The following is a 21,686-nucleotide window of genomic DNA, read 5'->3' as shown; positions in this document are numbered from 1 at the left end:
CAGATTCTTGATCTGTTTCTTGAGCTCAATGTAAGAAAAACCTACACGCACGATGGACTTCGCGAAGTTGATGTCAGCGCAGATCAACAAAGGGAAGCAAAGTGCTTCGCCTGCCGCTTCTGGCGAAAAGAAGTACCTCAAACGTAGCGAAGTCGAAGCGCAAAGACGCGCCACGTACCGGGCGGAACAAGAGGCCGAAGAGAAGGCGCGTGAGGAAAGGTTACAAAACAAACGGAAAGCAGATGAAGATGAGGCGGCGAGAGAAACCGAAAGGCAAGAGAAGCGCAGACGACTTGCAGAAGAATCTCGGCGCATAAGAGAGGAGGAAGAAGAGGCAGAAGAAAGGAAGAGAAGAAAACGACTGGGGCTGCCCGACCTGCCACCTAAGAACCAAGTTGGCGAGGACAGTACAGCAGTGCCAGAGGAGGAGGATATAACCGAAGAGACTCTGATCGAGAAATTGCGAGCCTCGAACGAACCCGCGCGGCTGTTTGGCGAGACACACAAACAACGGTTGAAGCGGTACAAGAAGCGCATAGGTGCGGAAAGCCTGGCAGCGATCATGACAGACGGCCCAATACCCACCACTCTGCAGCTGGTGCCAGAGAAAGACATGAAGGTTGAGGTTCATGTACCGAAGGAAGCCGAAGCACGGAAATTCCTTTTCAGACAGCTTGCGAGCTACTTTACAATGGTTTTAAAGGAATGGGACGTCACGTTGGCCCGGCGAGATGGAGATGTGAAGGAGAGCTACCAGGGCAAGCAAGCATATGCTGCAATGGTGCAAGCACGGGAAAACATGCGACCTCTGTTCAAGAAATTAGAGAAGTTCGATCTTCCAGACAGCATTGTCCTGCCTGTTGTGCAAATTGTACACGCGGCGCAAGAGCGACGCTACGTCGATGCGAACGATGGTTATCTCAGACTCAGTATCGGCAATGCCGCATGGCCGATCGGTGTTACCATGGTTGGTATCCACGAGCGCAGCGCACGCGAGAAGCTGCACGAGAATGAGAACTCCGCACATATTCTGAGTGATGAGAGCACGAGGAAATACCTGCAAAGCATCAAGAGGTGTTTGAGCTTCGTACAGACCAGGTGGCCTCCTACGGACCAGATGCAGCTGATGGGGTAGATCACCTTGATTGGAGCAAACTGGAACTGGAATGGACGAAGAGAAATATGTCGAATGCCGAGGAAACGATAGCGCATCAATCCTACAGCAATATTTACGTACAGCGCGGACTCGGTATGTGAGGCTTTCGCAACGAGCCAAACTATTTCCCCCGTCAACGCATAAACCTAATCCCTCTTGGCCGAGTCTCTTGTGGTGGTCCGCTCGCCATACAAAACTCTAGAAAGGCACCGGGTCTTCATGGGTTTTTGGGAGTCGCGCAGATCTGGATAATCTATTCTGTTATTCATTGATCTTTCACATACGACCATAGGACGTTGAAAACAAGGCTTCCCGTTCGCTCAGCCCTATTTAAGCAACGTACCGGCGGATTAGTACTCAGGTGGGTGACCACTGGGGAATCCCCGCTGTTGTATGTATGAGATTTATTTTTGCTGTTCTGCGGAGATCGATGGAGGGTGGCTGGTGATGCAAGTCATTTAAAACCTATCGCACCTGCCCCTTCTCGTGCGACTGCCCCAGTTGATAGACAGTGTGACTTTTTAGTAGAGCTCGGCAACCAACTAACAAAGAAGTCGAGCGCTGACATCAGTTTGAGGCAATCATGCCTTCATGAGCATTGCACATCTCGTTACGCATTGGTATCAATCCATGGCATTTGAACAAAACGACTGTTTTGCTCAGGATTATAAGAGGTCTTTCCGCCCCCAGGTGCTAAGTTTCAGCCTTGTCGAACACATCTTGGCATGTGGTGATGGTACAACATGCCAGCCTGCCCTTCATCCCTTATAAAGAGAATCGTTGCTCTTCTCTTCGCACTGTTGCCATTCTCGGTAATAGTTTGCAAGGCGATCGAGTATTTGAAAGTCCTAAAACATCTACTTATTGTATCGTTCGCCTCATCAAATCGACGACATGAATCGCAAGGCTGTGCCTAGAGCACATGGGCAGACTGAGCTACCGTTTGTTCACCCACCCCAATTCTGTTTTGACTTCGCTAACCTAAGTAGAAATTGGAGTTCGAATGCTCGGCTGTTAGACGTTGAACCAGTGGGGAGGAAAGAGACTTCACCTCAACCACAGAACTCGAGATTACGGGACTTCACAAGACACGTCCGTCTCTCAATGCCGAGTAATATTATCGGCAAAGCTCTACCTTGGCAGTCGCCTTTAGAGCAACGCAAAGTGGCTTTATACAAGAGTCGACGTATGGCAGCTCTGAACAGCTTGCTCCATGTGATACCTTTAGCAGGAGCGATTGTCTTGTTATTCTTTCACTGGACGAAGTACTGGGTAGGTGGGGCTCTCGCTAACGTCACGACGCTGCAATTTGCAGCTAAGGCCCACGAGCTTTTCATGCAAGCCTCACTCCTAGACATCCTTTGCTATATCGTCCGAGCCCAAGCACTTGGAGGTTACCTTCCACTTGGTGCGCTTACAGCAGCGGCTCAAGCACCCCAACTATCATATCTGTGGTCGTTGAACTTCATTTCGGCTATCTGCACTCCGGGGTATAGTGCGTGGCGCAAACTCACGTTTTCTCTGTCGATATTGACGCTGCTCCTTATGACTGCAGTCGTTGGCCCGTCCTCGGCGATCTTGCTGATACCTCGACCAAACATGCCGCACACCAACAGTGTCACGATCCGGTACCTGAAGACTTCTGAGGCAACTCTATTTCCTGATCACTTGAACAATACACATTACCTCGACTTGTAGGCCATCACTGATCCAGCCCGGAACAAGTAAGCTAACGATCGTGATAGTGCAAGACAGGCCGAGACTCAAGGTGCCATCCCGATGGGCACTGAACATTCTTCCAATGGTCTAGAGTCTCGATCTACTAGCCTATTGGTGACCGACTTGGATCCTACTCGCCCCGATAATGGGGACGTCTTACGAGTTGGTCTGCAACTGGATGTTTTAGAACCCCAAACCAAGTTGCACATCGCTAATTGGTCTATCGGGGCCTTGCCGACGGTATTGAGCACACTGCAGCTACGAAATCACAGCTCAATACCCAATGTTGTCAATGCTGATTACAGAGACTTAATGTCTGCCAACGCAAACTGGACTCTTCAGACCACACAGCCTGTGGTTATGGTAGCTTGTACAACCTCATTCAACACAACCGGGGAAATTGCTTACTACCGGACCGACGGGTTGAGATACATCCTCACCGAAGCAGACGATCTGTACGCAGAACTCCGATCCGACAAGTCTAAAGACCGTTCATCTCTTTGGATACCAATGCCGCAGGATTCAACGTCAGTACTTGGACTGTTCCAGACACGAACGGTACTGAAAAAAGAGTATTATCATGTTTGTACTGTGTCGCCTTTCTGGTGGACGGCTACAACATCACTGACTCCCGGCAAGTCAGGAATTCTTGCGCAAACTGACTGGCCTGAGAGGAGAGAGGTCATGGAAAACAAAACCTTAAGACCAATTACTATTGATCCTGAGGGAATTCCCTCAATGGGTACAATAGACATCAATACATGGTCGCAAGCCCATGAACAGAGAAAGACCGTGCTAGCACTCTTCCTATCTGCACTTTCACAACTTCCCGGTCAGAACAATGCCGAGGTGAAAGACGACACCGATGAATTGGGCGGCTATATCGATCCAGATGATGAACTTGGTTTGGGCGAAAGCAACATCGACATTGCTGATAACGGTATCCCGGAAGATCTCTACACAGGATACAGTCAATCGGAAGTGGGCGACACCACGTCTTCTATGTCTTTCAGGGTCGATGCATTCATTTATGGTCTCGGCTACGGTTCGACTCAGGTCTTGTTTGGCGTTTCAACCGCAGTCATGATCACCTACTGTCTAATCACACTCCTTTACCTCACATATATCAACATCACAGGCCATACATCGTTGGCATGGAACTCAGCCACGGAGCTTATCATGCTTGCACTCCAGTCTAAGGACCCAGGCGACTTGGGACATATATCGGTTGGTATTGACTCAATGGAAACGTTCCGCAGGAGTGTTGGCATCAGAGTCAATACTGTCATTGTCGGCGACACGGAGGCACCGAAGCCACGGTTGGAGCTAGTCTTTGAGCATGACACGAGCAATGATGATAGGGTGTTGACGAAGGTTGAACGGAACAAGGCTTACTGAGACGGGTTCATCTCGGTTTCTGTAGCGCTGTCCCGAGTCCGGACCTGCACCCCATATAACGGTAGTCTTGGTCGACCGATAATCTTGATAGCACTCTTTTCATGAGTGGTTTACTTAGCAGTTAGCGCTGTGGCAGGCATGGTGTCACTTGCTTCGAATCTTCATGCGGCTTTTTCTTTGCACCTAACCGCAATTTTCAAAGTAACATTTCGTCGACCGTCCGAATGTTTATCTTAGTCCATTTCCCACCAACCGTCGCTGCAACATCCTCGTAGGGGGTTTCGACAACTTCTTCAATCCAATGCTTGAAGTCTCTTAGATTCAGTTTCACCTTTGTAAGGCTGTAGATAATTATCTTCCAGCCAAGCATGACTTCCATCGACAACACCGAAATTGAATGCGACCCTTGTTCGCGCTCCGGTTTGCCGCTAAAGAATGTGGAAGATTGCCATGCATCAGGACCAAGGTTCCTGCTTTCACATTGAGTTATTTGAACTCATACGCGTCGTACGCATCTTTCTTTGAAGTCGGAAGGTCAACGATATCCACCGCATCAGCATACACTGGCGCTGGAAAATTGACAAACTCCGCTTGTCCGGTGTCGTTTCTTCGACAGCGTCGCGTAATAGGCGTGGTATTCTGATAGTCCTCCCGAACCATCAGCTGCCTTCGTGTTTCTAAGCGGTTAATCAAGCTAATCCCATCTGGCTCATTCGAAGAGATTGAATTATTGCGCTGTATGCAACCCCATGATTCTGCACCTACACAGTATTACCGTCCGTACCGCGCACCCCAGGGTACTTGATTGATGTGAGACATCGTGTATACAACATATCACGTCTTAATTTTGAATCAGTGTGATATGCCCGCAACAAAGTATCAGCTTTGCAGCACGTCAAGGCTGACATAATGTCTGGAGTCTGTTAGAGGCCTGCTATGTTAGAGCTAGAGGCAGGAGCAGGCCTGTACCTTCCCTCGCGCACGAACATTAACACCTAGCACTAACACCTAGGCCGCAGGTACATACACCTGCCTGCAGATACAACTACCTGCAGAGGGTGCCTCTATAGGTATGCAGGCCTGCTGCACCTTTCTATCTAGGTTGCAGCCTTCTGGCGTGCACCTCTATAGCGTGAGAGATAAAGTAAGAAATGCTAAGAGATTGGAACACTAACCCCGTGACATTGTTTAGACCTGATAGAGATTGGACAGAGCAGCAGCTTGACATTGTGTCACCCCTGACATAGCAGCAGCCCTAACAGCGTGTCACCTTAACATTAAGGCAGCTCTGACATAGCAGCAGACCCTGACATACTTTTATCTATAATAGAGCTGTGCCACTCTATTAAGACTTGACATATTGTCTACACCATTTCACTCCTCTGACAGCATGTCCTACCTCAATCAAGTACCCTAGGGTGCGCGCTATGGGTGGCAACAAAATGCAGGCGTCACCGCGAACTCACCCGAGGAGAGAAGGTAACAGAACAGCACAACAATTGGCAAAAAGAACTCGGATACATACAACAGCGGGGATTCCCCAGTGGTCACCCACCTGAGTACTAATCCGCCGGTACGTTGCTTAAATAGGGCTGAGCGAACGGGAAGCCTTGTTTTCAACGTCCTATGGTCGTATGTGGAAATGAGGACGAGCAGTATAATCTATATTCCTACTCCATGAAAAATATTGATCTTTTCCTGCGAAGCGCTCACGTCACATGGTCACAGACTTATCGTGTGACTATCAGATACACCACAAGATTGTACAGTGCACAAATTGTATATATTTGATGCTGTTCTCACCACTGCCTATGAGGGATCAGAGGTCTTAGGTACGCAATCATAGTGGCACATGCAATGATACATGAGACCAGCCAATAGCACAGCCGCTCAAACCCAGGTTTGGGTTAGACTCGGTCATATACTACAAACTCATGATTAAGCCAAACTCCAGATATCCTATGGTTCACTACATGGAGGTGTTGAATGTTACATGCAGCTTAATTCAGTCCCGCTATGACGAATATTATCTTGGGTAAACTCCTCGAGATAACAAAGCTGAAGTGGGCATCTTCAACTCAAAAGCCATACTCTGAGGGGCAAGAACATCATTTCCACCGTTTCTATCATTGGCACTATTAGCACCGTTGGCACCGTTGGCATCGTTATTATTGTTTTGGTTGTTGAGCATCAAGGCCAGGAGAATCGGACGTTCGAGTGAAGCAGTCAACAGGGAGCGAATCTAACGATGCGCATCATGAGTATGACCACGCATACGACAGCTGTGAGCAAATTGCAAATTGCAAATTGCAAATCGAAAGGCCAATTTTTGAGACGACCTTCAAGTTAGCGATCACGTACGGAACGACTGGATGTTCACTGCACTCTGGCGCTTAGCCAGTTTCGGCTAGAAAGCGGGCGAACATTTATGTGCACACAAACACCAACAACGCCAAACATCTTCAGGCTGCCGCGTGAGACTTTGTTCAGCCAGTCTGCAATTACGCCTGGCAAGAGCCATGCCGACATAAGCAACGGCCTCTATGGCCCAACCCTCTTGTGATCATTGACCCCTTCTGGGCGGCCGACCCCAACTATGAGGCTGGCCCTACTGCACGACTGCCTCTTTGTGACGGCTGACCTCTTTAGTTATCATTCTGCTGATACGTCGCTGATGGAACTTATCATGGCCATTGCCTCGTTATAGATTCCCCTAATGATGTCATGAATCGTATTGTATCAGGCGTCGAAGATGACGGCAGTGCCACAGCCTTCTTCTGGCTTTGCTTGCATAGTGGCGCTGACTTCGTTGCTCCTGTTCCCCGATATTCATCCATCCTGATGAGCATAGCGAATCAGAGCAGCTCAAATGCGAGCCGACCAATGAGGACTCGTGCTTTACTAACTGTTGTTTAGTGACGAAAGAGCCCGGAAATACATGGACCTTTTGGAGCAGTCGATGAGTCTATCGGAAATTGAAAGGATGCCTCACGACACCTGTCTACCTATCTTAAGGCAGACGAATGCTCTTACGCACATCGAAAAACGAAACGCTACCTTTTGTACCCCTTACTAGATCTGACCTTCTGGAAGACCTTTAATGCAAGTTGTGAATCGCAAAAAAGTTAGGTCAGGGTGTGGTACCTGCAAGTCAGTTTCCCTCCACACCCGAGCAGTCCCGGTAGATAGCTAATCTGTTGTTAGAGCTCGGAAGGTGAAATGCGACGAGCTCAAACCCGTGTGCAGGCGGTGCCAATCGGCTTGCAGGGTGTGCGAGGGTTATGGTGTTTGGGGGGGTGGAGGCAACGGGTATGCGGAGCGATATGGCAAGCATGCATCGCTGCTGCATCGTCAACCCCGATATGCACAGTTTCGATTGAATGATGAAGAGCAAGGACATCTGGAATGGTTCCATCACCGCCTTGTGCAGGACATGAGCGGTCGTTTCGCAGAAGGCTTTTGGACAGCCCTGGTTGTACCCGCCTTGGTACAAGAACCTGTAATTGCACATGCTGCGATCGCCCTCAGCTTAGCCCACAAGGATGCTGTCATGTCAGGAGACTGCCCAGAACAGGACAATGAGCTTTTTGTAGTGTCGCATTACAACAAGTCCTTGAGGCATCTTCAATCTGCCATTGGGTTGGGCGGCAAGACAGCAGCCGTCATCGCATTGATCTCATGTCTCCTATACACTTTACTTGAACGACTGAGAGGCCGAATTGAGCAAGCCGAAATGCATCTTCAAAGCGGACTGCGACTCTTGAAGGATGTCAACCAGCATATGTGTGTTAACGCGTCCGGAACCACTTTGCTGAAGCGAAGCACAGCTATCGATGCTGGTCAAGTCAGAATTCTGCAAGCTTTCGCGTCACTTCATCTTGAATCGCAACTTCTCGGAATATGTTCGCCGGGAATAGACTTGCTGGTACAATCTGGGTTGGAAGACGTGCCGTCACAGGCATTTGAATCCACCGATGAAGCGAAAAATTCTTTGGACAAGCTTATTCACGCAATCCTGATTATATCACGGCGGTTTTCTGGCATAGCCCCAGTTGCCAGTCACCACCGGCTCAGCGTGCCTGAAATTCAGGGTCAGGTGCTGGGCTTACTTGGAGCCTGGTTGAGGACCTACAAAGCTACAATCATCCGTGAGACGAGCAAAGATCGCCAATCCGCGTACGAAGCACTCCTCAGCCATCACGAAATGGCCTTCATCATGTGTGGTCACATCGGTTGCACATCGGAATCCGGGTATATGTCGTATACTTCAAACTTTGTCGCCATCCTGGAGAATTCCGTGAACCTCTGGCGTTCGTTACCAGCACTATCTCCAAGTCAAAGAACCATCACTGAAGACAATTTGCTTACTCCTTTGTTCTTCACGGCTCTCAAATGCCGTGTCCGCCGCATTCGCTTCCAAGCCACCAGGTTACTTGACGTCATTCCTGGTAGTCAAGGGGGCCGGAGCTCCAGAAGTATTTCTATAATCGCTACAAAAGTCATTGAACTAGAGCAAGGGGATGGTTTCAAAGACGAGTGTGACTTTGCTTTGACCGAAATCCCTGTTCTTAGTGAACTGGACAGCCTCATTCCTTCGACCACAAACTTGATCCGCGAAGTACGAGTCGGGTCCTGCGATGAATCGCCCGATTTGTTAGTCCTTCGTTGCGAGCAATGGGGAAATGACCATGAATTGAAGACCTTCTACCATCACGTTAGGAAACCGAGACAGCCGTAGCCAACTTCAGTACCCCAGTAGCGTGGGCACACAATATGTTGCGATGCTTAGCTCGTGTGGCCTTGAAGAGCTTCCTGGGTCCACGCCCAAAGTCTTTCTCCAAGTTCTTTATCCTTCGACAACTCGCTACCTTTGCCCAAGATGCCAACGGGCTCGTAGTACCTGCCGCTCTGGACCCCATCAGCCGTGATGGCCCAAAGCCCGCTCTTTACGCCCTCCTCCAAGCTCACACCTAGCCGTGGTGCAACCTCTCTGGCGAGATATTCAATTTCGGGTCCGCCACCCTGCGCGCCTTTTGTGAAAAGCTGAGTTCTCACATCCCCGGGGTGAATAGCCACAGAAAGGAATGAGGGGTAGCGCTCTGCGATCTCCCGGGCGTATATTACGTTGGCAAGCTTTGACTGAGTGTAACGCGTTACTCCTGAAAGCTCCAGCTGGGCAGATTTCAAGGTCGAAAACGCAATGCCTCCCGGTGGTAGCTTGTAAGCATGGCCTCGAGAGCTTACCGATACCACTCTAGGCTTCGTCAAGGAGGCCTCGGCGGCTTTGAAGAGAAGCGGAGTCAACATGTCGAATAACAATGCGTGTCCGACGTGGTTGGTGCCAAATGCTACCTCATACCCTTTAGATGTGACGCCTGGAGTTCCTCCCATCTGGATCATGTATTAGCCCCATTTCATCAAAGAGAGCGACAGTGACAGCCACTTACGATTCCCGCATTAAGCATCAAAATATCAAGCTTTGCCACTGCAGCAAGTAAAGTATTTGCAGCCGCCTTGATCGATGCGAAAGACGCCAAGTCAATCTGAACGAATCTCACATCAACGGTTGGTCTTGCTGCCTGAATATCCCGAACAGCCTCTTGAGCTGATGAAACCGTTCGAGCTGCGACCCAGATCTGGGCGGGATTGTGCATGGCTAGCTCGAGGGCAGTTTGCTTTCCGATGCCACTGTTCGCACCAGTGATCAGTATGATCTTCCCGGAAAGCGATGGTATATCCACAGATGGATTGAAAGCATGAGGGGAGCTAGGTTGGAGCTGGTCTAGACCTTCCATTGTGGCGTTAGTTATTGTAGGGGTCGTGTAGAGCAGTAGCTGAAATGTTGGAAGCAGTTGAACATGGCGTTAAATGGAATGGCTTTATAGGTGGCCTGTGGCCAGACAGTGATGTCAATAGGCCGGCAATAAGATCAGAGATGGCATGATTGAGTCACAGCTTGAATGTACAAACGCTGCGGCCGAGTGTGGTGAGAACAAGTGTGAACCTATGAAGTCCGAGCTGTCCAATCGCGGTCAAGACTCACCATCAAGGGTAAAATCTCACCACGAAGAATCCCGTCGGAAGAGATGCATTATTTCGTCCGTGAACTAGGGAATTCCAAATGATCGAGCACGGCAGACGTTAGCACAGGTCGGAATTAAATACAGGTGCTTCAAGTCAACATGGTCCATATGCTTTTCTGGAAGTAGGCGTTTCGCGTTTATCAAAGTCGTGACTTACTCTATACTATTTACTTGCTTTCTGCTATTGCCTTGTTATTAAGCGCACAATAGTTGCACGTAGCACGTTCACCAGCCTGTGCACGTCGTTGCATTGACTAGAAGAGATCTTTTATGCGAGCTCTATTCCCTCAAAGGTCTTCTGAATGTTCTAGCACCAAGCATGATATGAAACTTCGTGCTACATGCAGTTGTGTCCGACATTTCAATGTATTGGAGTATCTTCCCGTTTCCAATCGCCGGCGGTCCAGCCTTGGTTTGAAACCATCACTCGCTCGGTTCCTTGCCCATGTTCTCATCAATTTCCGTGTTGCTTGCGGTAGCATGCTGCGACACGCGGAAAACATCGTTGAGCAACCACTCCTCCACAACACTCCACTTGGTGTTCTGCTGGCAGTGAACACCCAGCAGGCCGCACTTTTCTATCGCCATTCTCGCCCCCGGGATGTTGTTGAACGTGTTCAGATCCGCGTGGTTCAAGCGAGTCTTGCTCGGGTTGCTGTCGTACCACCCGTGTTTCTTGTCGTCCTGGCCGGAGTAGCTGTGGAAGTTGTGGATGACACCGAATTGGGGGAACGGGTTGAAGACTTTTGCTTCTATTTTGCAAGAATTAGTATGCTGTTCTGTAGTTTGATTGAGCACGGGGATGTCTTACTGAAACTCTTGCCAAGCACGGGTTTCACAGTGGTGTCTTTCATGCTCTCCGGGTTCAAAAGCCTGCGTCTGCAGTGCCCGACCGCGTAGGAGTCCTGTATGATATGGAACATGATACCGATTGCCCTTCGTTCGATGATCACTTTGTTGTAGCTCGGCGTGCCGCCCAGGATCAGTTTACGCAGCGTATCCGAGCCCTTTGGCGAATTGAACTTTTGGAAGAACGCTCCAAGCTGCGTGGTCGCGATTTGATCGTCGGCGCGGATTCCCTGCCCGGTCGACAGACAGTACATGGTCCTCATCCACGCCATGATCTCGTTCCGTGTCGCTTCGGGATGTTCGCCTTTGCCCTTGCCCATGGCATGCAAGGCCTGCAGGTCGCCGAAATGCGAGCGCCAGATAATGTTGTCGTGTTTGAAAGTTTTGACTCTGACCAGGAAGTCCGAGCCCCATTTAGCACCCCAGGCAAAAGACCCGTTGTTTGTTTTGCGGTCGTTGAATAAGGAGCATGCAGGATCGTCGTTCCAGAACACACCACGCATGACCTCCCATACATCAGGTATGCCAATGGAAAGGCTCCCTTTGCCGACGACCTTATCGTATGAGGTTGATGCGTTGACTTCTTTTGGTAGGACACCATGTGCATACAACGCCGCTAGTGTTAAGTTCTCGTGGATAGGCTCACCAATGTTTTGGCCTTTACCAGCAGCGATTTTGAAGAAGGGTTGATTCCGGTCTTCCCAAGACTCTTGAGTGCCATCTGGGAGCGTCACGGGCGGTGGGGGGTTCCAAGTCGTGTCTCGCAGATAAAGCGAGACCACAGGGTTTTTGTGTCCCCAATATTCCTCCAAAGATTGGTCGATAGGGACGAACTCCTCTTGCGTATCGACAGAAACCTTGAAAATCGTCAGCAATGTCGTATGAAGATGTGATGAAGTGGCATGCCCAAAGCTGGTGATCATCATCATCGTTTCCCATAGGCCAAACGATTGCCGTGGATAAGCCCACTTCTTCCTGCTTATCTTCGTTCGTTTCGAGGTTCTGAAGAAGGGCAGTATCAAATGGATGATCAGCCGTAACGACGCGCGCCTGTGATGGTTAGTACTTCTCGAAGCACACGAGTCAGGAAAAGTGCACAGCCAACGCACTTTCACATCGAGAATCGATTCTTGCGGACTCATCGAGATCCACAGCACAAGCTCATGTCCTTCGAGTCCGAAGTCAAAGAACACAAATGCCGAGCCGTTACTCGGCTCCGTTGCTTTGAGCACGAACGCATCGAATGTCTTGCCGTTCTGGTCTGCATCAGGAGAGATCTTAGTGCCTTCCTCACACCCGCGGAAAATAGATTGAGACTTTGAGGATCGTCCGAGAGTGAGGTCTGACTGGTTGGCACAATGCACAGTCACCGTGTTCCGGGTAGCGTTCTCCATTTTGCGTACGAAGTGCCAAACAATAGCGATGGTCTCGACTGAATTACAGGTTGCTGATCAAGAGAGGAATTGTGCTACTCCTGGTCCGCGTGAATTTAGAGAGATCCAGAGACCAGGTAACCGATTTATATATCGTAGCAGAGCCCATGTAGGCAGCAGAAGAGCAGCTACATCACCTGGATCTGGTCACTGTCGCAGTGCCGTCATTCATAGTCTTGGCTCCGCCAGCCACAACTTTTCATGCAAAGTGTTCAGCTCGCTGTGTGAGCGCGGTGGCGAGATCTGTAATGAGAGTCGGCTCATGTATGGTCGAGCAGTGGGATAATGTACTCATTCAGCTCACTGTTGTCACTTGCTCTGCCGCCACAGAGTGTGGATTTGTATCGCAGAAGACGAAAACCGGGGTTGCGAGAGGGGAACCTCTAATTCATGCTAACCTATTAGCAAAGCGCTTACCTAGGTATTCAGCCGAGGCCATTGGAGTTACGCTAGCACTTCACTACCGCCACCAATACTGTATGCGTCTTAGTCTGACTGCTTCAGATACCTACAAACGTAATCGTGTTGCCGACTAGAGGAGGTTAAGTACAGTATTGCAGTTGGAATGCCGATCAGTAACTTGTGGAGAGCTGATATGCAGCTACGAGAGAGGAGGGAGCTGAGTATGGGGCGCATCGGGGACTGCTGTACAGGCGCCGCCTGAGTTTGTGCATAGCTGAGGATGCCTTGTTGCTTTAAGAATGCTGAAGCCTGTAAATGGGATCTAGGAGGAGGGTAGCACGGCTGTGGTAGTTGCAAGCGCCCGGTTCAACCTCAGAGCAACGTCCTATTCTGTAGGCAACCCGCAAGCAGTACCTCAAACTGGCTGATCGGACCGGGGAACTTGTTATAGTCGTATGTGGAAGATTTGGCCAACAGCACATACTATATCCCTACTTTTTCTGAACATCAAATCTTCGCGTAACGTTCAATGTTGATAATCGGATGTTAGTCATCTACAACATAACTAGCAGGTGCAATATAAGATGACATGACATACGGGTCGTATACATACAACGCAGCTCTTGCTACTGTCTAATTTACACTCTATCGTCACACGTATGTTCCCTCTACGCTGAGTCACCGCCAACGAGCAAAATGACGCTACCGAGCTGGCGCTTCATATCTTCTCGCTCGACGTCGTGCGTGTCCTCGACCTCACCCCAGGCCTGGATCTGCCACCTGACCTCCAAGCTCGCGGCCGACGCAGCTTCCTCGATGCCAAAGGTCTTCTTCGCGTTGGGCTGTGGCGAGCTCGTAAGACCCTCGGCCCACTCGTGCAGGAGGCGCGAGGCGATCAAGACGCTCTTGCTGGCCAGCACGGCGCGCTCGAGCCCGGCGAGTTCGTAGGCAGGCAGGGCCGAGATCCAGCTGCGGATGACGTCTTTTGTGTTGTCGGGCTGCTCGATGGGCATGATGCTGTCGGCGTCGAGGATGGGCTTGATCTGCACGCCGGGCCACACATGGGTGGTCAGGTAGGTGATGATGCCAGTTGCAACCTCCTCTTGCAGCTCGCGCAGGGTCTTGCCGTTCTGCTTTACGTCATTCATGACTTTGGCGGGCGCCCAGCAGAGCAGTGTGTCGGTGGAGAGGTAGCGGTCGCACAGCTGTAGAATGGAGTCGCGGATACGCCCGTCGCCCTTGATGTCGGCCTGGGCGATGTCGTTGGCGCGTGCAGCGAGCGAGGTCATGGGGATGTAGTGCGTCTTGAGGGCCTGCTGGGCGCTGACGAGCATGTCCCACTCGAGGGCGATGGCGGTCGCAAGCTGGTGCTTGGACAGAGGAACGGTGAGTGTCTCCTTGTCGGGGCCGCGGACCGGGCGTTGGTCGAGGAAGACCTGGAAGCCGCCGTTGGTCTCCTTGACGGTGACGTCGGTCCAGAAGCGCTTCTTCAGGGCGCTGGCAGGCTTCGCGGCACTAGCACGATTGCTCCTGGCCTGCTGGATCATCTCGGCCTGGCGCTGCTTGCGCGCCACGCGCTCACGCGCATCCGACGCAGCGGACGTGGGCGACTCGGGCGGAGGGCCCGGCACCGAGGGGTGTGGCAGCGGCGTGGCACATCGCGTGGCAGATGTGTGCAGGCACTGGTAGAGGGCGCCTGCGCGGCGGGGGGCGGAAAGGCGCACTGCTGCGAGGGCGGGCCGCAGCGACTGCATGGTGGACGTGTGCGGTGACGGTGACGCGAGGCCGGCAGCGGCGCAACTTTTCTGGCCTCAGCGCACGCCCCACCGTTCCGTTCACCCCCAGACTCTCCGCACTCTCCCGCCGTCTAGCTGCCGCGCCGCGCACCAATCCTTGCCCGCCAGACCGCCGCTGCCTGCTGACCATGCGCCGCCCTCTCCGCCTCGCCGGTCCGCTTGTGTCACGCCCTCTCCACTGACTGTCGTGCTGCTGCGCATCGCGCCCCGCTGGTGCCCCCCGCCCCTCCCAGCTCCCCCGTGTGCCTTCCATGCTGGCTCTGTGATGAATCACGGGGCTCTCTCGACGGCTGCTGCAAATGCGACTGCGCCCCCGCCGAAGCCCATTCGCTTCGTGACCAACCACGATGGGCCCTACGCGAAGCGCCGCAGGATCAACTCGGCCTGTCTGACCTGTCGCCGCAAGAAGACGCGCTGCTCTGGTGCGCCCTCTGCCATTGCCCTTCCACGCTGCCACTGACACTCCACAGGCGAGCGGCCTGTGTGCGGCACATGCGCCCAGAACAAGCACGAGTGCGCCGGCTATGGCGACGACACGGCCGCAGAGCCCGGCCGCGACTCCAAGAAGACTGCCCGCCGCGAGAGCGTCGTCTCCACTGCCAGCGCGACTGCCCGCAAAAGCGAGGCTCCGGTCGACCCTGCCGAGTCCAGTCGACCGCGCCTGCCACACCTGGCCTCGTCCAACGTGTCGCAGCTCTCAGACTCCTCCGTCAACCTTGGCGCGCTGAAGCAGGAGGACCAGGACGAGGATGGCCTCCTCAGTCTCAACACGCGCAATCGGATGCCCTACTTTCGCTACTTCGGGCCCACCGCCATCATGCCCGGCTTCAGGCAGATGGTCGTCAAGGTCAGAGGCCAACGCCACGGGAGCAATCAAACCACGTCCGATCAGCATGGAGTCGACTCTTCGCCCGCGGAACCCCACGGCTCGCCCACAGGCGCCGAAGCTCGCACACCGCTCGAGATACCCGTCTACGACAACTCTGACATGTCGCCCAGTCCACTCATCACCCACTTGTGCAAAGTCTTCTTTGTGAATCTGGGCTGCTGCTTTCCTTTTCTGCAGCACGAGCGCTTCATGCGAGATCTCGAGGAGAAGCAGGTCGACGCCATCCTCGTCGACGCAGTGTGCGCCTTGGCCGCCAGGTTTTCCACCCATCCTATGTTGGCTCGAGGGGGGACTCAGCAGAAAGAAGGCTCTGAGAAAAAGACCAAGACTTATCACCCTGAAGCCGGCCAGGCTTTTGCCCAACGAGCTAAGTCAAACATTCCAGACGCTTTCCCCTGTCCAAACGTTGCCGTGGTGCAGGCAGCGCTACTTTTGGCCTACGATGAGTTCGGAGGTGGTCGCGATAGTGGTCTGTGGATGTACCTCGGTATCGCTATCCGAATGGCTCAAGATCTCGGCATGCAGACTTTGGAAGGCTTGAAGTACGAAGGCCGAAATGGAATCACCCCCAAGCTCGTCAAAACAGACACGAATACCGTTAGTGCGCCCGCATTGCACCATTCTACTTCGCAACAGAGTCGAGAAATGACATCTGATGAACAGGAGCGAAGAGCAGTCGAGCGCGAGCGTTTAGACACATTCTGGTCCATCTTCTTTCTTGACCGTGTCATTTCCTCAGGTACAGGTCGTCCAGTTACCATCCGTGATCGGGACATCGAGATCAGCTTCCCTTCTCTTGACGAAGTGGACACAGGCTCCGGATGGCCATTGCCCTTTCCCGCCCTGATTCGCATAATTCACCTTTATGGGAGGGTAACGGACCTACTGAATAGAGTCAGGGACGTCTCGGACATTACGAGAGATCTTCAAAAGCAGCTGGATGCGCTAGAAAACCGCTTGACGGAGATCTATCAGAATCTCTCTCCCAAGCTCCACTTCAATGCCGTCAACTTCCAACAATACGTCAAGTTCAATCAAGGGACCAACTTTCTGCTACTTCATTGTTGGTTCCACACTTTGATAGTTTTGCTGCACCAGCCGACATTGTTGAAGCCTTTCGAGGGAAGTCCGCAATCTCTCTCCGCTAACAGCAGGGAGCTTTCAATGTCTTCAGCAAAGACGATTGCCGACATCTTGTCTTTCACTGAGCTAATCGATACAAAGACAGGGGTGTGCAATCCCTTCACAAGGTTCGTTTCCTCTCCTCTGGCACTTTGCGAGATTCTTACACACATGTAGTCAACCGATATATATAGCCGCGTGCGCCTTTCTTCAAGAGTCTGCAATGCACTCGGCATCGTCTCAGCCCCAGTCTCGACCACAATCGCGACCTGCATCCCCCGGACCACGGAGCGAGCAGAGGGCCCCGCTTACACAACTGAACCTAGACAAGAGCATGTCAAATGGAGATAGATCGAATCATCTGCAGGATCGCGAGCAAAAACAGGCTGCCAAGCATACACTGCTGGCCTCGGCAGCAAATCAGAACTATCAGCGCTGCCATCGTGCACTAAAGTCAATTGAGACGTATTGGGAAGGCGTCAAATACATCATTACTGTATTGGATCAGAAAGCAAAGGGTATTGACAATCCGCTGCTATACACAAGAGAAGAAATGGAGAGCGCTCTAGAAGTACCTCGCCCGGAGCCATCATTCTCAAGCCCAGGATGGCGGAGGAAGCTGAGTTGGGGAACGTACTTAACAGCGCAAACGCCAGACGGCGACATGGCGAACATGCCTGCAGCGATCAGACAGGGTGCCAGGACGCCAACAATACCTGGCTCACCGATGGGACATTCAAGTCAAGGTTCGTCGACTTCGTCTACTAAAGTTCGCCACTAACGTGCTCGTAGCCATCGGATGGTCGCTCACTGGCACGATGAACTCTCCATCTACAAACGTCGCTGTCATGTATCCGTCTGAGACTGGCACTGGACGCGATGCAAAGTCAGGGCCGCCGAAACGTGTACCCACTAGTACCCAGCCGTCCATCGCCTCGCTCATATCCAACACTCCGATCAAGTTCGAAGCGCCGCAGCCGCCTATGCCATCCCCATCCCTCTACCCACCTTTCGACCCCGCGTCGATGCCCCCACCTCCGGCAAACAACTCGTACGGCATTATACCTGCGCCCGACCCTGCGCTAGTCTCCGACGCCGATCTTCTGTTGAACCTCCACTCTCCCTTTAATAACGCATCACCAGGTCAAGGGCCTCTACAAAATACTACGTCCTACGTTCGATCTGCATCCATGCAGAATAATCAAGGTCGTCAGGTGCCCAGCGAGTTTTCTCCAACATTTGGCCTGTATCCCACACCGTCAGACAACGTGTTTGGCGACATGGTCATCGACACCCAGGACGTCGACATGTCCGTGCTAGGCGCCGACATGATGCCGTGGGATCTAGAGTATCTGCCCCACGACATGCTCTACTTTGGTGACGGCACATTTGGCACCAATGATATGGGTGGTGCACAGTGAGATGGGGTTAGGATCAAAGGATCCATGTACAAATGTCAAATCAGATGCTAGCGCGGCGTTCCGGTTATGGAGACTTTAGCTGCCAGCGCATTTACAGGCGAGCTACGTAAGGTTTACGCAAATGATACCACGTTCTGTCTTTTGGGTGAATCGTCGCTCTTGAGCGATATCGCGTACCATGCAAACAAGCCTGACACTTCGAAGTGCTTGGCCAGGACACAAAGACGATCGCATGAGGTAAGGGAACGTCATTGAGATCTTCTCCACAGCCAGATATCTACTCTCTTTTCCTTGTCTACGATCATGACCCGCATCGTTCCGACTACGCGACATCGTATTCTCGCACGAAATCCGGTGTAAACCATGCCAGGACGAAGAATGCGCAAGTATCATGCCATCTATCAGGATCCGTGCGAACCCGACGGACCCACCGGGAGCCTCATGCCGATCCTGATGGTGGCGGGAGCGCGACCACGCACGAGTGCACAATCGATGCGTTCACTGGCCAACGACGAACAACATTCTGCATGGCGCTTAGGATCAAGCACGATCCCCTGTTGTTGAGGCACAAGAAGACACCAAGAAGAAAAGAAGCATTCTTACAGCCCTGCGTATGCAGGTTGATGTCATCGTGGAGTGCAGATAAGACGTGCGCGTGCCTACGTAGGCGCCAAGTGCGATTTGCGTTTTCTCGCGACTTCAACAAAACTCTTTGCGGTTGGTCTGCGAAGGGACAATTATCGGCCAGACTACGGCAAGGCGAATGGTCCCTGGCCGTATTGAAAAGGTTTCGGTCCACCCTCGACGTCATGCCGCACCGCATGCATCATTCGTCTGGTCTTGCCGGGCGGACCGCAAGATAAGTGGGGCTGTGCGAAGATGAGGAAGGTGAAGAAGGGGTGGCGAAAGAGAAAAGACGTTACAATCCTGAGAATGTTTGCGACAAAACAGTCTCATGATGTTCTTCCGAGTAGTGCAGGATATTCATAGGAAATCTATTTCTTCTGGTGGCGTCTCCGAGGGTTGGTGGTTGCCGTCGCTGGCCGGGTGCTTGGATCGGTCGCCCCACCAGGCGACACCCCTGTTGAGATCCCGCAGAGCCTCACCTTATTCTAGCCTTGCAGGCGATACACGCTTAGGTGTCACTGTTACAGGTGTAGGAAGAATTTTCGGCCTATCACATCTCTTATTTCGTCGGAAAGTCTCGAACACCGACATCCGATTGAGAGTTCCAAAACTTCGCAATGACGTCGATGCCGATATTCATCACTGCATGCTTAGCACAGCTTGCGCTCACCTGTCGGTAGCGTTACGGTCAGATTATATGTGGACCTGATAACGGTGTTGAGATCCACACTGACCGCTAACAGCAGCATGCCAAACAGGACAGTGTGCCTTGGAGGCCGAGTATCAGCCTGCTGGCGATGAACAAAAGGCGCATAGCTCCCCATCTTCTCCGCATAGACAAGCCTCAACACTTCCTCAACCGTCAACAATATGTCAGGCTACTACGGTCCTTCGTTCTCCAGACCGGCTTCGAGGCCTGGCTCGCTGGCTGCGTCGAGGGCCAACTCAATGATCCAGTCCCGAAACAATTCTTTCGTAGCATCCAGAAACAACTCCTTCACTGCAGCAAGCACACCCGTCACACCACGGGCTCGCTCAACCGCCGCCACCACACCGCAAGCCTATCTGTCCAGAACCAACAGCAAGGATGATGACGAAGCCTATACTCCAGACCACAACTCAGAGGTTCTTCGCAATGAAAAGGGCGAGCTCATGATCGGGAGGGTCGTCGGTGGAAAGCACGTCAGTGAAGAGAACAACGACATCGATGCGGACTGCGGTCCCATAAAGACTGTCGACATTGATATGCCCCTGACTCTCACCGAGACAGTCAAGCACAACGACAAGGAGTACATTGTCCTCACCTTCGCGACCGGCGACAAGGAGAACCCATTCAACTGGAATCCCTGGTACAAGCGTTCCATCACAACCCTCCTGAATCTGATGACGCTGTTTATCGGTCTTGCGACAACAGCCTACTCTTCAGGTATCAACAGTATGTGTGAGGAGTTCAATGTCGGCAGTATTCAGGGCCAGTGGGGTCTGTTTACCTTCAACATGGCTTGTGCTGTTGCGCCCATGGTCCTCGCTCCCTTCTGCGAACTTGTTGGTCGTAAAATCGTTTACGCGTCCGCCTACCTCTGCTTCTCCCTACTGTTCATCGGTCTTGCGCTGGCTCCCAACATCAACACGATCATCGGTCTGCGTCTCCTGCTCGGTTTGTTTGGCTGCGTCGGCACCATCCTCGTCGGCGGCACATTCGACGACATGTACCCAGCCCACAAGCGTGGCCGCCCGATGGCCATGTTCAGTTTCGTAGCCATCTTCGGCACCGTCTCCGCGCCTATCTACGCCGGGTTCATTGACCAGGCCATTGGCTGGCGCTGGATTGAAGGTGTCCAGGGCATTGGTAACGTGCCACTGCTCATCGCCATCTTCTTCTTCTTCCCTGAGACCCGTGGCGGCGTCTGCCTCCACAAGCGCGCCCTTGCCCTCCGCAAAGCCACAGGCGACGACCGCTACGTCGCCGAAGACGACATCTACACGCCCGATGTCAAATCCATGCTCAAAGCCTCCTCCGTCAAAGCGATCCGCATGCTCGTCACCGAGCCCGTCGTCTTCGCCTTCGGCCTGTGGATCGCCTTCTGCTGGGCCGTGGTCTTCCTGTTCCTCTCCGTCATCCCCATCACCTTCACCGAGAAGCGCGGCTGGAACGAAGGCGTCGCCGGCCTGCCCTACATCTCCCTCGCCATCGGCACCTTCCTCGGCTGGGCCGCACACCACCTGCAGATGCGCAAATACAACGCCCTGCAAGCCGACCCCACCGTGCAAGTCGTCCCCGAGCACCGCCTCTACGGCGCCATGTTCGGCGCCGTCTGGCTCCCCATCGGCCTGTTCATCTACAGCTTCACGCAGTACGGCTACGTGCACTGGATCGCGCCCGTCATCGGCCTGGCGCCCATCGCCTTCGGTATCTTCTTCGTCTTCGAGAGCACGTACTCGTACACGGCGGATTGCTACGGCGAGTCGTCGTCGTCGGCGATCGCGGGGCAGGGACTGATGCGTAATACGCTGGGCGCCGTGACGCCGTTGTTCGCGAGTGCGTTTTTCCACAACGTCGGGAGTCAGTACGCAGGTTTGATTCTGGCGCTGTTTGGCACGCTGTTGAGTCTGATTCCGTTTGTCATGTTCAAGTATGGACATCAGTTGCGCGCGAGGAGTAAGCTGGCGCAAGACTTTGGCGGCAAGTGAGGGCTTTAGGGACATTGCAAAGCTTGTATTATTTATTATCGGTGGTCCTGTTGGAAAATACCATTGTAATATCACCATATCCATTGTTCTTCGAAACGAG

The 21,686-nt window shown here is 52.5% G+C and overlaps 7 protein-coding genes across 7 annotated transcripts; 4 read left to right on the top strand and 3 right to left on the bottom strand.

Annotated features, from left to right (window-relative positions):
• The first annotated feature begins 41 nt into the window (after positions 1 to 41).
• Positions 42 to 1,593, top strand: C7974DRAFT_26767 (potassium channel regulatory factor). Its single transcript, XM_046137530.1, has one exon. The coding sequence runs from the start codon at positions 53 to 55 to the stop codon at positions 1,133 to 1,135; it is 1,083 nt and encodes a 360-aa protein (XP_046003470.1). The 5' UTR covers positions 42 to 52; the 3' UTR covers positions 1,136 to 1,593.
• On the top strand, positions 1,594 to 4,477 carry C7974DRAFT_26777 (uncharacterized protein). The gene is made up of 3 exons (XM_046137531.1): positions 1,594 to 2,097; positions 2,146 to 2,850; positions 2,902 to 4,477. The coding sequence occupies exons 1-3, from the start codon at positions 2,051 to 2,053 to the stop codon at positions 4,271 to 4,273; spliced, it is 2,124 nt and encodes a 707-aa protein (XP_046003469.1). The 5' UTR covers positions 1,594 to 2,050; the 3' UTR covers positions 4,274 to 4,477.
• Positions 4,478 to 9,058: 4,581 nt separating this feature from the next.
• Positions 9,059 to 10,208, bottom strand: C7974DRAFT_440260 (uncharacterized protein; the record flags this gene model as incomplete). The annotated part of the gene is made up of 2 exons (XM_046145314.1): positions 9,721 to 10,208; positions 9,059 to 9,664 (listed from the first exon to the last, which is right to left on the bottom strand). Exons 1-2 carry the CDS (start codon positions 10,066 to 10,068, stop codon positions 9,059 to 9,061), a joined length of 954 nt encoding a protein of 317 aa, XP_046003468.1. The 5' UTR covers positions 10,069 to 10,208.
• Positions 10,209 to 10,614: 406 nt separating this feature from the next.
• On the bottom strand, positions 10,615 to 12,742 carry C7974DRAFT_26723 (uncharacterized protein). Its single transcript, XM_046137529.1, has 4 exons — positions 12,315 to 12,742; positions 12,112 to 12,255; positions 11,168 to 12,062; positions 10,615 to 11,108 (listed from the first exon to the last, which is right to left on the bottom strand). Exons 1-4 carry the CDS (start codon positions 12,597 to 12,599, stop codon positions 10,780 to 10,782), a joined length of 1,653 nt encoding a protein of 550 aa, XP_046003467.1. The 5' UTR covers positions 12,600 to 12,742; the 3' UTR covers positions 10,615 to 10,779.
• Positions 12,743 to 13,586: 844 nt separating this feature from the next.
• C7974DRAFT_26715 (F1-ATP synthase assembly protein) lies at positions 13,587 to 14,814 on the bottom strand. The gene has a single exon (XM_046137528.1). The coding sequence runs from the start codon at positions 14,792 to 14,794 to the stop codon at positions 13,709 to 13,711; it is 1,086 nt and encodes a 361-aa protein (XP_046003466.1). The 5' UTR covers positions 14,795 to 14,814; the 3' UTR covers positions 13,587 to 13,708.
• A 108-nt stretch (positions 14,815 to 14,922) lies between these two features.
• Positions 14,923 to 18,488, top strand: C7974DRAFT_26693 (fungal-specific transcription factor domain-containing protein). The gene is made up of 4 exons (XM_046137527.1): positions 14,923 to 15,258; positions 15,307 to 16,975; positions 17,025 to 17,593; positions 17,640 to 18,488. Exons 1-4 carry the CDS (start codon positions 15,102 to 15,104, stop codon positions 18,266 to 18,268), a joined length of 3,024 nt encoding a protein of 1,007 aa, XP_046003465.1. The 5' UTR covers positions 14,923 to 15,101; the 3' UTR covers positions 18,269 to 18,488.
• Positions 18,489 to 19,428: 940 nt separating this feature from the next.
• C7974DRAFT_26685 (major facilitator superfamily domain-containing protein) lies at positions 19,429 to 21,671 on the top strand. The gene has a single exon (XM_046137526.1). It carries the CDS (start codon positions 19,766 to 19,768, stop codon positions 21,584 to 21,586), a length of 1,821 nt encoding a protein of 606 aa, XP_046003464.1. The 5' UTR covers positions 19,429 to 19,765; the 3' UTR covers positions 21,587 to 21,671.
• The last annotated feature ends 15 nt before the right edge of the window (positions 21,672 to 21,686 follow it).

The sequence above is a fragment of the Boeremia exigua genome (assembly GCF_020726555.1).
Source record: "Boeremia exigua strain MPI-SDFR-AT-0100 chromosome Unknown C7974scaffold_1, whole genome shotgun sequence".
In the NCBI taxonomy this organism is placed as follows: Eukaryota; Fungi; Ascomycota; class Dothideomycetes; order Pleosporales; family Didymellaceae; genus Boeremia; species Boeremia exigua.
The sequence above is the reverse complement of the archived record's forward strand: the minus strand, read 5'-3'. Positions and strand labels throughout refer to the sequence as shown.

What these genes read in the sequence shown, in the direction of transcription:
- C7974DRAFT_26767 (XM_046137530.1), top strand. Translation starts at nt 53, where the DNA reads ATGGACTTCGCGAAGTTGATGTCAGCGCAGATCAACAAAGGGAAGCAA.
- C7974DRAFT_26777 (XM_046137531.1), top strand. Translation starts at nt 2,051, where the DNA reads ATGAATCGCAAGGCTGTGCCTAGAGCACATGGGCAGACTGAGCTACC. An exon ending in CATGGGCAGACTGAGCTACC is followed by an intron (nt 2,098 to 2,145) that starts GTTTGTTCACCC and finishes TAACCTAAGTAG; the next exon opens with AAATTGGAGTTCGAATGCTC. An exon ending in AATACACATTACCTCGACTT is followed by an intron (nt 2,851 to 2,901) that starts GTAGGCCATCAC and finishes CGATCGTGATAG; the next exon opens with TGCAAGACAGGCCGAGACTC.
- C7974DRAFT_26723 (XM_046137529.1), bottom strand. Translation starts at nt 12,599, where the DNA reads ATGGAGAACGCTACCCGGAACACGGTGACTGTGCATTGTGCCAACCAG. An exon ending in AATCGATTCTCGATGTGAAA is followed by an intron (nt 12,256 to 12,314) that starts GTGCGTTGGCTG and finishes TAACCATCACAG; the next exon opens with GCGCGCGTCGTTACGGCTGA. An exon ending in ATGATGATCACCAGCTTTGG is followed by an intron (nt 12,063 to 12,111) that starts GCATGCCACTTC and finishes ACGATTTTCAAG; the next exon opens with GTTTCTGTCGATACGCAAGA.
- C7974DRAFT_26715 (XM_046137528.1), bottom strand. Translation starts at nt 14,794, where the DNA reads ATGCAGTCGCTGCGGCCCGCCCTCGCAGCAGTGCGCCTTTCCGCCCCC.
- C7974DRAFT_26693 (XM_046137527.1), top strand. Translation starts at nt 15,102, where the DNA reads ATGAATCACGGGGCTCTCTCGACGGCTGCTGCAAATGCGACTGCGCCC. An exon ending in CAAGAAGACGCGCTGCTCTG is followed by an intron (nt 15,259 to 15,306) that starts GTGCGCCCTCTG and finishes GACACTCCACAG; the next exon opens with GCGAGCGGCCTGTGTGCGGC. An exon ending in GATGGGACATTCAAGTCAAG is followed by an intron (nt 17,594 to 17,639) that starts GTTCGTCGACTT and finishes ACGTGCTCGTAG; the next exon opens with CCATCGGATGGTCGCTCACT.
- C7974DRAFT_26685 (XM_046137526.1), top strand. Translation starts at nt 19,766, where the DNA reads ATGTCAGGCTACTACGGTCCTTCGTTCTCCAGACCGGCTTCGAGGCCT.